This window comes from Emericellopsis atlantica (assembly GCF_019669845.1).
Source record: "Emericellopsis atlantica unplaced genomic scaffold F5Z01scaffold_24, whole genome shotgun sequence".
NCBI lineage: Eukaryota > Fungi > Ascomycota > Sordariomycetes > Hypocreales > Bionectriaceae > Emericellopsis > Emericellopsis atlantica.
Genome location: NW_025764726.1, coordinates 35,644 through 49,029, shown reverse-complemented (window position 1 = coordinate 49,029; position 13,386 = coordinate 35,644). Strand labels below are relative to the sequence as shown.

Genomic DNA, 13,386 nt, shown 5'->3' with positions numbered 1-13,386 from the left:
CCCGCGGCTGAGAAGATCGACCTTGTACATACAGATTGAGCAGGTACCATCGCCCAACAGTGGGGGGCTTTCACCATCATGGGATCCCATGAGATATGAATGCGGTTCGAAGGGGGAAGCTGGCGCATCGTTTTGCGGTTCAAACACTGTGTGCTTGCTCACGTGCAGACTTCCTGTCGCAATCTCGACGAATCTCAGACCAAAGGCTGCCACGCCTCAGAGGTTACCCCCTTATTCGCTGCGTGTCGTTGGCGCTGATAGCACGCAGGCGAAGAGACGATGGAACGGTGATTTGAGGATATATAGCTCGGGTCCATGCAGCGGCGAACCTGATCCATGCGTGGTATTTGCTGCCGCCATTTCACGATGATGATAGACGGCTTGAAATTGCTTCTTGCGGTAGCGGCCCTGCTGCTGCCAGTAGTCTTCGCCAATCCTGTCTTAAGGATACAGAATCCTCTGATCGCACCGGTACCTACTTGCTACCGCACGATGCAGATGAACTATCAGCCTGGTCAGTGTTCAAAGTCTGGATTACCGACATTGTGGCTAACGGAACGCCCAAGCCTTCGACTTTGATATGGATAGCTGCTACAATGCGCCCGCAGTAGACCCTACTGGGGCTGTCAATCCTGGTCGAAGTACTTGCGATATAAAAAATCCGAACAATGCCGTCGAGTGCCGTGTGCCGTCGTACCTTCACAATAATAATGTCTATGTCCGTTCACGCACCAACAGCGGATGGACTGCCCAGATGTACGGTTACTACTTTGAGGTGGATCACAAAGAGACCTGCTCCGGTCATCGTCATGACTGGGAACATGTAGTCGTCTGGCTAGAGGGGGACGTGGTGAGGTATAGCAACACCGAGCCTTTGCGTAAACTGGAGCAAGCTGACTAGCCGCAGATACGTAGCTGCTAGTGCCCATGGTGACTATGAGGTACGTCCCGTCCAGGACGCCCTTGAAGTCAACGGACATACCAAGATCGTCTATCATCGGGACGGGAGCAGCACGCATGCCATGCGTTTCGCCAAAGAGGGCGATGAGCCACCCGAGAACCATGGCGGGTCTTGGTTCTATGGAGGCCTGGTCGACTACTACGGGTTCCCCAATGACGACGTGCGCGCCGCAATGCTGGCTAATGACTGGCTGCCGGGCAAGATCGATTTTTCTGACGTGCGGTTCGCCGATGCGCTGGAGTTGGCCAAAGGCGGGTACGACATTCCCTTGGACGTTGGCCGTGATGACGAGGGGACGACCTATCGCCCATGCTGAGCTTAGCAGAGACGTTTCATCCAAGTCGGATCAAGCGGCGGAAACAGAGGTGGGTTTATGCGGCAGCACGCTTGGCTTGAGGGTATCCAAGGTGGCCGCTTTGCTCTTTCACCGACCATAGCTATGGGTACGTACATAGCCAATGTCTCTCATCTGGCGACAAGATCAGTGCGGACACTGCGTGGAGCAGCCTGACTTGTGGTACTCGACATGTAATAGTTATGTTGTCGCTACCATTTCAGTACCGATTGAAATGAATGACGTCTAATTGCCCGCCAGTTTGGACGCGATCTCGGTCCGAACAAAGGTCGTGTTTGATGTGTGTCAATGTCATGAAGAGGTAAATTGGTAGAGCCCGCCCCTTACGTAATGACAGGGCGACGTCTGGCGACCCACAATCACTGGGGTGCCTGCGCCAGCGCCACCACGCTCACGTCCAAGTCCATCATCACTACGGCCGACACCAAACCGACATCGGCTCGAGATAAGCTCTCATCATTTTAAGCTTGCCTCCTCGTTGGAATATCTTGGCGGTAGTTGGATGCCGCTCTTTGTTACAAGCTGTTGACGATTCTGACGGCGAGTCATCACTACACACTCACTTCGTTCTCCGCGTTGAACAAGACAAGGCTCTCAAGAAGAGGAGTTAAGGAATCGAGAAACCGCAACATAGATTGACTGCTCCAGGAGAGAGAGGCACACTTCAAGGACCAGGTCCAACACCTACGGCCACGAGATCCACGATGGTTGATGTAATGGAGCAGACCCCTCCTCTCCTCCATGGGCCCTCGGAGAAGGAGAGGAAGTATGATCGCCAACTGCGTCTATGGGCAGCTTCAGGCCAATCTGCCTTGGAATCAGCACATATTCTCCTTGTCAACTCTGGATGTGGTACGGTCGGGGTGGAAACACTCAAGAACCTGGTACTCCCGGGTAAGCCGTTCTGCCGTGACACTGGTGCATGAAAAGGGGCTGGCTCAGCTAACTCTGCAATTCAAACCTCCTAGGAATCGGCAAGTTCACGATAGCCGATGAAGCAAAAGTCTCTGATGCGGACTTGGGCGTGAATTTCTTTTTGGATGAGGGCTGCAAGGGCAAGTCTCGAGCTCAGTGCTGTGCAGAGCTTTTGACCGAGTTGAATCCAGAGGTTCAAGGCAACTGGTGGCCGCGTGAAAAAGTGAGCCTGGCGTCTACAAAGGGAATAGTATGCAAAGCTTACCGTGGTTCAGCAGTCATCCAGCTTTGAAGAGCTGTTGGGGAGTCCAGAGCCATTCACAGCCATCTTGTACTCTGCGCCTATCAGCGAGGAGCGGTTGCGAATGCTGGAAACGTACGCGTCCCAGTTCCAAACGCCTCTCGTAGCAGTGCAATCGGCGGGATTCTACGGGTATTTCCAGGTCAAGCTCCCCGGGGCCTTTCCGATCGTGGACACTCACCCCGACGACACTGCGATTGATGACCTCAGGGTCCTAGCCCCTTGGCCTGAGCTGGAAGACTTTGCCCGGAACATGACGAAGAACTTCGAAAGCCTCGACGACCACGAACATGGGCATCTCCCAATGGTGGTACTGCTACTGCACTATCTCGAAGAGTGGCGGAAAAGCCATGATGGCGCCAATCCTATCAGCCTGAAAGACAAGACCGAGTTTCGGAAGGGCTTGGAGGCGGCTATGAGGAGGGACAACGCCGAAGGAGGCGAGGAAAACTACGAGGAAGCCGTGTCTGGAGTCATGAGGCACGTACAGCCGCCGGCTCTACCCAGCACGCTCCGCCAGGTGTTTGACTATCAGCGCCAAGGGACTGTAAGCTACAGAAATACGCGTGTCGATGCGACGCAGCTGACATTGGAACAATTAGGATGCAGACTCCAGCTTCTGGCTTATTGCGGCTGCTGTGAAAAGATTCCACGAGAAGCATGGCACGTTGCCAGTGTCCGGCGGCCTTCCCGACATGAAAGCACAGTCGGACGTCTATATCAGACTGCAGAACCTCTACAAGACCAAAGCCCGCCAAGATGCGCGCGAGGTGCTTGCCACTGTACGCAGCATGGAGGGCGGGGCAGACGTCGACTCGGCTGAAGTCGAACTATTTTGCACAAATGCGCGGTTCATCAAGCTCATCAACGGCGCTGACGTGGCGCCCAAAACTCTTGTCCATGTCACAGGTAAGCGAGGCGTAATAGGAGCAGGTTGCGGGAAGGGGTCCCAGTTCGACGCTTGAGAGGCTAACCCTTGGTTGCATTGCAGAGCAGGAGCTGGCAAATGACGAAATGGCGGCTGTGGTCGGGCCGGAGATGCCTTACTCATTGATTGGCATCTACCTCGCGCTCACGGCCACGACGCACCTCGAATCCGCATCTGAGGAGGACATTGAGTCCTCCATCGCTAGGCATGTGCCCATCGCCGCCGGCCAGGAGCGGATATTGAAGGCAGCCAAAGAGGTGGCACGAGCTGGCGGTGTCGAACTGCACAACACATCGGCTGTTCTTGGCGGTATGGTTGCGCAGGAGATGATCAAGATCATCACCAAGCAGTACATCCCCGTCGACAACACGTGCATCTTTGATGGCATCGACAGCCGCTGTCAGGTCCTCCGCCTATGATGGATCTTTGATGGGTAATAGCCCAGAGGGCCAGATGGAGCACCAGCTCGCATCGGCGTTAAAGGTTAAAAAGTCGGGCTTGGTGATGCGACGCGCGGGGGTTCGGGGTATGGGGAACCCCATGGGTAGGATTTCGGGAGATGTGTCAAACCGGGGCCAAGTTCCGCGAAGGGAAGGCGTATAGGATATTAGGAAGGGTGGCCTGCGAGGCATCTCCCCTTTTGGCCTCGCAACCCTTGTTGATCATGCAGCTTAGGGCGACTCGCCGCATCGCAAGCGCGTGCATCTGCGTACTCGTGTACGGTCTTGGCCGCTCCCCACACAGACTTTGTCCCCCGCAACAGAGAACCGCCTACTGCAGGTGTTCAGGCACGCACCTAGCTTCCCGGACCGTGAATCCTTGAGCTAACTTGATTGTGTTGTGCATGGTAGGCAACAAAATCGACAGATCAGATGAGCCTTGATGAGCTGTGGGAGAGCTCCTCCAAGAGTTCGATGATGCATCCACGGACCACACGTGCACTATGAGGCCATGGCACACTAAGACTAGTTCTTCCGGCACGTATTACGGTTGAATTGCCCTGCGTCAATAGTCTATCGGCTCGGCTATGGAGCGGCAACTGGCAAGCAAGCCACCGCCGCTTCTCGGCCATGGTGATGATGTCGGCCGAAGCGTTGCTGGAGATGGCGACTGTGGCGGTGTCCGTTGCTTGATCTCGCGATGTTCTGATTGTCCGGGCAGACTCACCGCCGGGTTAAGGATGTGCCACTCAATCACAACATCAACCATACAGGTGCGACCTTTCGATGCCTTGGTATAGTTCACCGCCCCATATTATAGGTCACATTTGTCGACTGCAACGCTGCTCGGCTGAGCTCGAAAATCCATCCGCCAGCCGGCTGGGGGATTGCCATCATGGTGGCCAAGTAAAGGTGGATGAATGTTTACTGCTTCCAAACACTCGTTCGTAACTCAAATCGGCGAGCGCCACAGATTTTGTGGCGATTCTACACCATCGCTGATGTCATGTCGTCCCAGGGAGCTTCATAACGCAATGCCAGATGGTTGATGCAGGACGGCACGATATTGACACCCTGTTCAGGTCATGTGCGACTTTTTAAAAATCCGGGGTGCCTCGCCAGCTTGTCCTCGAGACGGCCCGGATTTGAAGTCGCCTTCTATACCTGAATGAGACTATGATGTCTTGGGCGCCAGGGAGACGATCGTCAACATATGTGGCCTTCGCGAACCAAGCTCGTACACGACCACTGTTTCCCCACAGTGAAGATCGACGACGGAGCTGGAACGAGAGGGTCCGCATTGATCATGATCCTGGCAGGCCTACGTACGTACATGCGCGATCAAAAGAAGTGAAAGTAACGAAAAGCAGAAGTGATTCACGAGAACGCTGAAACAGGAGCCTGGAGGGGCAAGGAGCTGCGGATAATTACCTATTGTTCTGTTTGGCTGGGGGCACGGGCGCCAAGTTTTGCATACATTGCTGCCAGCCAGCCAGCCAGAGGGCAGATCGAGGCTCACCGGGATCCCAGGATGCCTGACACGTGTGCGGGCACATCATAGGGAGAGATGGCTGATGGTGTCTGGACTCTCTCTGCCTGTGGAGATGAAAGGACCTTTGCTGGTTCCAGGAGTATTGCTCTCATGAAATGGTTGTACGTACACACAAGTCGGTCCATCCCGTGTTACCTGTCAGGATCCCTTGAACATTCATGCATTCATCAAGCCAGCCGCCGCCTAATATGTGTGTATAGTAGTAATTCGAAATCCCCAATGAACAGCTTCCCTCGGGGAAGCCTGATGAAGGCTGGCACGTTGAAACGTGGTGCTGCATGACCGTGACGTCCCCGCTCCGGGAGGTGATTTCTGTGGAAAATGAATCATGACTGGACCGCGTACTCCGTACAGTTGTCAACAGCGCAAGCCCCCCTGACACGGGTACCGTGAGATATTATTATTGTACTGAGACTGGACTGGCTGAGCGTCGGCATATAAAGCGTCCAAAGGCATACCACTGACAGAAAATACCGTTTCTTGTCATGGTGGACAGTGAACCCGCGCAGGACCTATTAATCACCGATCTGATAATTAAAAAGCGCAGACCCGAGGTTGGAATACGCGGTAATTAGTACCTGTAACTTGTGAATTGTGATGCACTTGGTCGGAAGGTTACGCCGTGGTTCCGTGCCTGTCCATTTCTCCAATTCATGCGAAACTCTGATTCCGCTGCACTAGACTACAAGTAGACTAGTACTAACCGCAATATCAAAGCGTGGCTCTATTGTTCTGGTGCTACCGTGCTAGTCCACTCCGTAGGCCCGGGCGCTAAAGACATGGAGCACGGCAGTACCTCACTTAGCCTACCCTGGTTAGCATCACCTGTGAGCCAGCTGTCCATTCAGGCACGATCCATCATCCCACCACACAAAAAATGCGTACCCCGGATTTGGGCGCTACCTGCGTCCAGTCGACCACTCATACCCTATTGCGAGTCTGCGAGGCAAGCATCCTCTCCATGTTTCTGCGAGCGATTCTCCAACTGGCATGGCGACATGCACGGGTTTCCAAGCTTCTTCAGACTTTTTTGCCCGTGGCCTTGAGGCTGGCTTCGCGGTCCGTCAACCCCCCCCCCCCCGCTAGTTACTAGGCACCCCTCGTTAAGCTTGTTCTTCCACTTGCCGCTCGACTATGTACCTGCTGACAACGAGCCTGCCTGCATTGGTCGACAAGAGCTCTGCCAGTGTCGGGCGAGGCCACAGGCATCGGGGCAAGCTCCTCTCCTCGAAAATACCACACTGTCTGCACCTGGCAGCAGCTTCTTTTCTGAAAATGTCTCCAGGGAGCACATGGATCTGCCCCAGCGCGATGGAGGGCAGACCCTGATAGTCACGAACCTGCTGATCTTTCCCGGCCTTTGGACGATCGTTGGACAGTCCTGTACCGCCATAACCGGCTGTTCTTGATTATGGCTTCGTCAACGCGACCACCCGAACGCCACGCACCCTGAACAGTCTTGTGCTACGCAGTCTTTGCCGGAACCGTCACAGCGGCGTCCGTCCGTCTGGTACGACCGCACGGGTATGCCGTTTACGTCAGTCCTAGTCTAGCTAATACGTAGGTACTATGGGCCCATAAACAACAGCAAACACGCACGTCGCCGGGGTCGGGCCAATCCTATCTGGTCCCTGGCCAGCCCGTTCGGCAGGCGGCTAGGGCAAGGTAGGTAGCTTGGGAGGGTTGCAGAGTCGTAATAGTGGCTAAAGTGACAGAGACGGGGCGTGTGAGGTGTAGGCATCGCGCTGTTGCCGCCGCCGCCTTGTTTTATTCTGCCAATGTACGTACTCTCCACGCAATTATTAACCTACACCCACAAGGATGGGCATTGCCTCTACGGAGGTTCATGTTCCCACACACAAAGCCCCATCTCTGCTCCCCTACACCCGCTCAGCGGGCTGTTGAGGTATCTCTTCCAAGGCACTTCACACCCGCCGAGGTCTTATGAGACCACACACACCATGACCAGCAGCGAACCCTATCATATCCTGGCAGCTTGACTCCAGTCTCCATCCCAGCGCCTCAAGATGCTTGTATCTTTAGCACCCCTGTCCCCTGTCCCCTGTCCCCGAACCCCCTTCTCCACACTTTGGTTCCCGCTCACGCCTGTGTCTGCCGATGTGCTGTCTAAGACGTCCGCACGTACCGTGGCCAGGGTGCTGGGGGTGAGACCCGAAACAACGCACGATACTTCATTTATTTAAATAAGTGTTCCATCGCCGCCGGCCTCTTCAGTTTGCCACCTCCACGTCAATGGTGCTCGGCAGTGTTTCTTGGCTCCCATGTGTATACTTATCCAACCTTGTACTCGTGCTCTTCTCTTCGATCCCATCCATACGTCTATGTGCTCATGCATGAACGACCAACAGATCTTGGCAGCATCAGTATATGGTCCTAAAATCGTCCAACATGGCACCAACAGCTCATCCGCCAACTCAAGGTGGCATGTTCCACACATGTGAGTACCTGACACTTCTTCCGCATCTACAATACCGCCCGTGCCTAACACTCGAGTCCAGTTCAGGGAGTCACCCCTCGCAAGACTCCCACTGAAGCCAGCGATGGCGGCAAGTCAAATGCCAACAGCGGCAACAAAAGGATCACAACACCACACGCATGTGCTGAATGCAAGAGACGCAAAATCCGCTGTGACGGTCAACAGCCCTGTGGCCAATGTCTTTCGAGCCGCGCTCCCAAGAGATGTTTCTACGATAAGCATCGCCAGAGGGTCATCCCCTCGAGGAAGTGAGCAGCCCCTTCAAAGGTCGTGTCTAAAATAGCGATGCTGATGAATCGACCCCAGGACCTTGGAGGCGTTGTCGCAACAATTAGAAGAGTGTCGATCCGTCCTCAAACGACTTTATCCCGAACACGATGTGCCAACCCTCCTATCACTTTCCCGCCAAGAGCTGGTGGACATTATTCATCGAAGGGACGCCAACACGCCAGAATCACTGCTTTCACCGTCATCCCAGGGCTCGCCCATCAAGCAAGACTTCGATTCCTGCCATGGGTCCGACGTCAGCTTCACCAGCTTCGAACAGATGCCAGGACTGGATGCAGAGTGGGACGACGAGCGACGACGCCAGGAGTCCATGCCCTCCGAAACCGATGCCCTGAACGCTGGGGGCCTGATGGGGGATCGCCAGACCTCGTATCTCGGAGCTTCATCAATCAAAGCGGCCTTGATGGTCATGCTCAAAGCTCAGCCTCAGCTCAGACACTCGCTCACTCCGCCACTCAACAACGTTGAGATGACGAGCAATCTTCCAGTCATTCGACAACGCTCCATCGTGCCGAAGGACACGTCACGCATCCCTTGGTCATGGAAGGGCCAGACGCTGATCGACGCGTATTTTAAGCGCGTGCACGTCTTCATCCCTATGCTGGAAGAGGGTACTTTCCGCTCAGACTACCTGGAGGGACAGCGATGCGATGCCCCTTGGCTAGCGCTGCTCAACATGGTGTTTGCCATGGGCAGTATTGTCGCCATGAAGTCGGATGACTTCACCCACATCGACTACTACAACCGAGCCATGGAGCATATCACCATCGACGCCTTTGGCAGCAATCACATTGAGACGGTGCAAGCTCTGGCCATTATTGGTGGCTACTATCTTCACTACATCAACAGGCCCAACATGGCCAACGCTATGATTGGTGCGGCTGTCAGGATGGCCAGCGCTCTGGGCTTACACCGAGAATCACTTGCGCATGGAACGACAAGCGACGGAGCCTCGGCTGAGACACGGCGGCGTACTTGGTGGTCGCTCTTCTGTCTCGATACGTGGGCCACCACAACGACGGGCCGCCCGTCTTTTGGGCGGTTTGGTCCGGCTATCAACATCAATGCCCCTGGATTCGGCACGGATCAGGTCCACGACTCGGCGCAGCATGCCGGCATTCTGCCCCTTGTCGAGAATGTCAAGTTTTGCAAGATCGCCACACAGATCCAGGATCTGCTGGCCATCACCCCTCTCGTCCGGGCGGAAGACCGAAGCAACATGGACGGCCAGCTGGTGAACTGGTATGGCAGTCTACCCTGGCTGCTACGCACGTCGGATCCTTGCGCAGAACCACTCTACATTGCCCGGTGCATTATGAAGTGGAGATACCAAAACCTGCGCATGCTGTTGCATCGTCCAATCCTCCTGACACTGGCTAGTGGCAATACCCAGCCCTCCGAGAAGGATTATGCCGCCGTGGAGACGTGTCGGGAGATGGCCAAAGCCACCATCGGAGACATATCCCGTGAATGGACTCGGAATCAGATGTCAGGATGGAACGCTGTCTGGTTCCTCTACCAGGCGGCCATGATACCTCTGGTGAGCCTGTTTTGGGAGTGCGGCAGCTCACAAGTTTCCGAGTGGCAAAAGCAGGTCGAGACTGTTCTTGAGCTGCTGGAGGCTATGGAGGACTGGTCCATGGCTGCTCGCCGCTGCCGAGAGGTCGTATGGCGCATGTACGAGTCCAGTCGTCAAACAGCGTCGACGCCCAAGCAGGACAGTGCTCGGGCTCCCGCTTTGCACATCTCGACCGACCAGGGACTGATAATGAACGACGGGGATTTCCACTTGTCGCCCATCGGCCTGGAGTCGGGGGACATGATGGGCTTGATGGAGCAACAGGGTCTTTGGGACCTTGACGGGATGTGCTGGGCACAGAACCAGGGTCCACTGGCCACCGACGGCGGAATGTGCGACCTCAGCGAAGGCATGGCGTGCATGGACTATTCAGCCATGGGCAACGCAGACCACATGATGGACCCTGCGTTCTTTGTGCAATGATTCAGGGCAGCAGCATGTACCATCGGGGTACAATATCGGCGCAGGGCATGATTTGGACATGAAGGTGCATCAACAGAAAAATAGCAGGCGCTGGGTCATGAACTAGGAGGGCACGATGAATTACTTGGGAGTCTTTGGCAGGGGGCATACTCAGCGAAGCGTCTTAGTGGCTTTCAGGGGCAGTGAACTTTCGACTACTACGATTGTACGACAAGGCAGAGTAGGATGTATAAAAGAATCCCCAGCAAGCATAACATCTCAGAATTTCTTCTGAAGCTACATCAATGACTCTTGTATGAAAGCCATACCTTGTGAAGAACGGACTTGTAGACGCAACTTTGACCAGGGCCTACCGGCAGTGCTGAGGGACGGCGGTTTCACGTCCAATGCTAAGGCGAGAGGACGAGATGCACATTGGGGATTTCTGGCTTTCTGAAGGGCGGATCAGGCTAAGCAGCCTGAGTATGGCCCGAGTGATGCCGGATGAGCCTGAGGGCGACCACTGAGAATTCGGGGAGGCTTGTGACGCATTAACCTGCGCAGTCGTTCTGTGTCTGGCAATCTCGCCGAAGTCCATGCGACTGGAAACAACGGTGTCACTGGCTATGCCTGCCGGCAGTTGGGACAAGGAGGTGGAAAACGCGATCTGAAATGTTTCTTCCTCTTGCGCTGGTTGTTTCATTGGCGCGGTCAAACAGGCGAACGTTTCACGCCAGGGTCGTTGCAGATGGGGAAACTAATGCGCCGAAGCGGTATTCATCTGCCGTACAAGGTCTCAATCTGGATAGACGGGCCTCGCTGCCGAGTCACCTTGGATTGACTTAGTGGTAGGTCCTTGGATCCTGCCCTTCGTGTGTCTGACTGAAATGTTAGCAAGCGGGGGAGCACTCGGCATTGTTCGTGCAACATCAACCCCATCTTGTGTGGTCAATCATCGATGCAATGCCGGGGCAAGTTACCAGAATCGTGGGCTGTTGTCCGGGGGTGACGTCGTGCAGCTCATCTGACCGACTTGATGGAGCTACAGAGTTGAATGTGGCCATAATTAGTAAACTTGAATGTACATGTAAGAGGAAGAACATGCGCGGAAGTACGTGATGGTCACTGATGATACGGATTGGTGATGACCACGTGACCCTGCAAAGAACGACTCCGCAAATATTTGTCCTCTGAGTCGCGACTCGCACCCTTGCTTGACTATGACCTCAAGGTGCGCGGTGTTCACCATGTGAAGCGGAAGGCATCTCTGAACCTTGACTGTGAGTTGTGGGAAATAGCTGACACTACAGTCCGAGACTTCTTCGCTCGCGGCACGTGGACATTGTGCTCGCTCTGCGGAGACAAGCAGACGGATACATTATGGAGTTGCAGCGCACTGCGCGCGAGTGAGCAGCTTCGAGCAGCAGTAGCAGGATATAGACTCAGTAATACCTTAGCTGTATGAAAGGTCCATTTACGTGGCTGGATAGCACCCGATGTGTTCTTGCCGTGGTTGGACACAGCGATACTTGACGAGAATGAGATACCCAGCCGCGACTGCCTCCAAGGGCACCGCAACAGCAACGCAACCGCGAAAGGAAGGCAACGAGTACCTCGCTGTATTTCCATGCCACTTCATATTCCGGATCAAACATTTGCCCCGGCATCGAAACCATTCCAGCCTTTCGCCTCGCTTCAACGTCCCCTTGATCAGCACTCGCATTGGCAGTTTCGCAAGCAGGCGTATCGAAATGGAGCACACTCTGACTTGCAACAATCTGAAATGCAGGACTGAACTGGCGGAGAAGGCCTTGGTCACCACGTGCAGGTGAATGAATCAGTCGTGGTGTTTGATAATATTTTGCTCACAAGATACTTATCCAAGCCATATATTCTGTCTCGAGTGTGCACAGCAGCTCGGCATCACCGCTCAAAGCTCGAATCGACGTATTACCTGTCCAGCTTGCAGAGAAGTGTTATCGAATCCCGATGATGCTGTCATCACCAAGCTCAACCCAAGTGAAGACTACAAAACGAGCGTCCTCAGCGGTCTAAGCCCCGATGTCATCATGGAATGCGCAGGACGTGCCCTCAGCTTTTGGACCTACCAAACGAACCAGGAAATCTGTTACCAGCGCCATCTATACAAGACATTGACCGACAAGTATTCGGTGCTCAATCTTCAACTCGACAAGACCGTTAACGATGCCAATGCGGAACTCGAGAGCCTACACCAGAAACACGAGAGTAAGCCAATGTTCGAATGATGCATGTCATGAGCGCCTTCGACTCACCTTATCCGCAGCACTGACAGCCGAGTGCGAGGGCATGCGGCGAAGAAACGAGGGACTTGTACAGCAGTACAGAGACAAGACCCGGCAAGTGCTACAGCTGCAGGAGGCGTATGACAAGGTCAAGCGGAAAGTCGAAGTCGGCGAGATCGAAAAGGCAGCTTTCAATGCCGTGGACTCTTCGATTCTACACGCCGCTCAGCAAGCTACGCAGACGTATGATGCACATAATTATGCCCGCCCTCAGCAGCAGCCCGGGCAAGCTCCTGATCATGCGAGCACGATGAATTCTCGGCAATCCCGTGCCCCCAACCTCGGACTAGGTTTTGGGAACCGTACATGGGCTACACAGCGTGTGTCACCCCGGATAGGTACGACTTGAAGCCAAAGTGAAAAGGCTGCGCTAAGGGGCATAGACGAGAACGTGGGAGCAGCAAATCGAAGCACCATGCGGCAAAGGTTCGGTCAACCAGCAGGACACGGTTCTCCCGACTATCCTATTTACACTGGCACTTCTGCGAATGGCCATGATCTGAGCGGACGCCCAGCGGATAGCCATATACCTAACTTCGGCAATAGCCGTACAGGTTTATCTGGCGTAGGACTAACATCAGGTCTCAAAGTCAGCCAGCCGGCCAGCACGTCCGGCCTTGATGCCCATATGAGAGGGCGCTGACGGCAATTTTTTGCCAGGTGCCAACTGTTGCCCTGGATTACTAAGGTATTTCGGGTTCAAACAGTTCCAATAGGATAAGCGGAATCTTATTCAAGAGTCACAAGGGCGCGCGCTGGTATGCACAGGCATTCTCGGTTGGTCCATTCGGGACAGACCCCCTTTGTCGCATTGCTGGGCACCCTCACCAACTAAGACATTGGC

At 54.5% G+C, this 13,386-nt stretch overlaps 4 protein-coding genes across 4 annotated transcripts; all 4 read left to right on the top strand.

Annotated features, from left to right (window-relative positions):
* Window positions 1-213: 213 nt before the first annotated feature.
* On the top strand, window positions 214-1,649 carry F5Z01DRAFT_252502 (NLP4 protein). The gene is made up of 3 exons (XM_046258512.1): window positions 214-514; window positions 567-855; window positions 908-1,649. Exons 1-3 carry the CDS (start codon window positions 337-339, stop codon window positions 1,275-1,277), a joined length of 837 nt encoding a protein of 278 aa, XP_046115748.1. The 5' UTR covers window positions 214-336; the 3' UTR covers window positions 1,278-1,649.
* Window positions 1,650-4,183, top strand: F5Z01DRAFT_252566 (uncharacterized protein). The gene is made up of 5 exons (XM_046258513.1): window positions 1,650-2,210; window positions 2,285-2,454; window positions 2,510-3,079; window positions 3,135-3,441; window positions 3,524-4,183. The coding sequence occupies exons 1-5, from the start codon at window positions 2,021-2,023 to the stop codon at window positions 3,877-3,879; spliced, it is 1,593 nt and encodes a 530-aa protein (XP_046115747.1). The 5' UTR covers window positions 1,650-2,020; the 3' UTR covers window positions 3,880-4,183.
* Window positions 4,184-7,646: 3,463 nt separating this feature from the next.
* Window positions 7,647-10,414, top strand: F5Z01DRAFT_252218 (fungal-specific transcription factor). Its single transcript, XM_046258511.1, has 3 exons — window positions 7,647-7,910; window positions 7,972-8,197; window positions 8,256-10,414. Exons 1-3 carry the CDS (start codon window positions 7,841-7,843, stop codon window positions 10,237-10,239), a joined length of 2,280 nt encoding a protein of 759 aa, XP_046115746.1. The 5' UTR covers window positions 7,647-7,840; the 3' UTR covers window positions 10,240-10,414.
* Window positions 10,415-11,969: 1,555 nt separating this feature from the next.
* F5Z01DRAFT_626503 (uncharacterized protein) lies at window positions 11,970-12,891 on the top strand (the record flags this gene model as incomplete). The annotated part of the gene is made up of 3 exons (XM_046261482.1): window positions 11,970-12,046; window positions 12,104-12,465; window positions 12,524-12,891. 3 exons carry the CDS (start codon window positions 11,970-11,972, stop codon window positions 12,889-12,891), a joined length of 807 nt encoding a protein of 268 aa, XP_046115745.1.
* Between the last annotated feature and the right edge of the window lie 495 nt (window positions 12,892-13,386).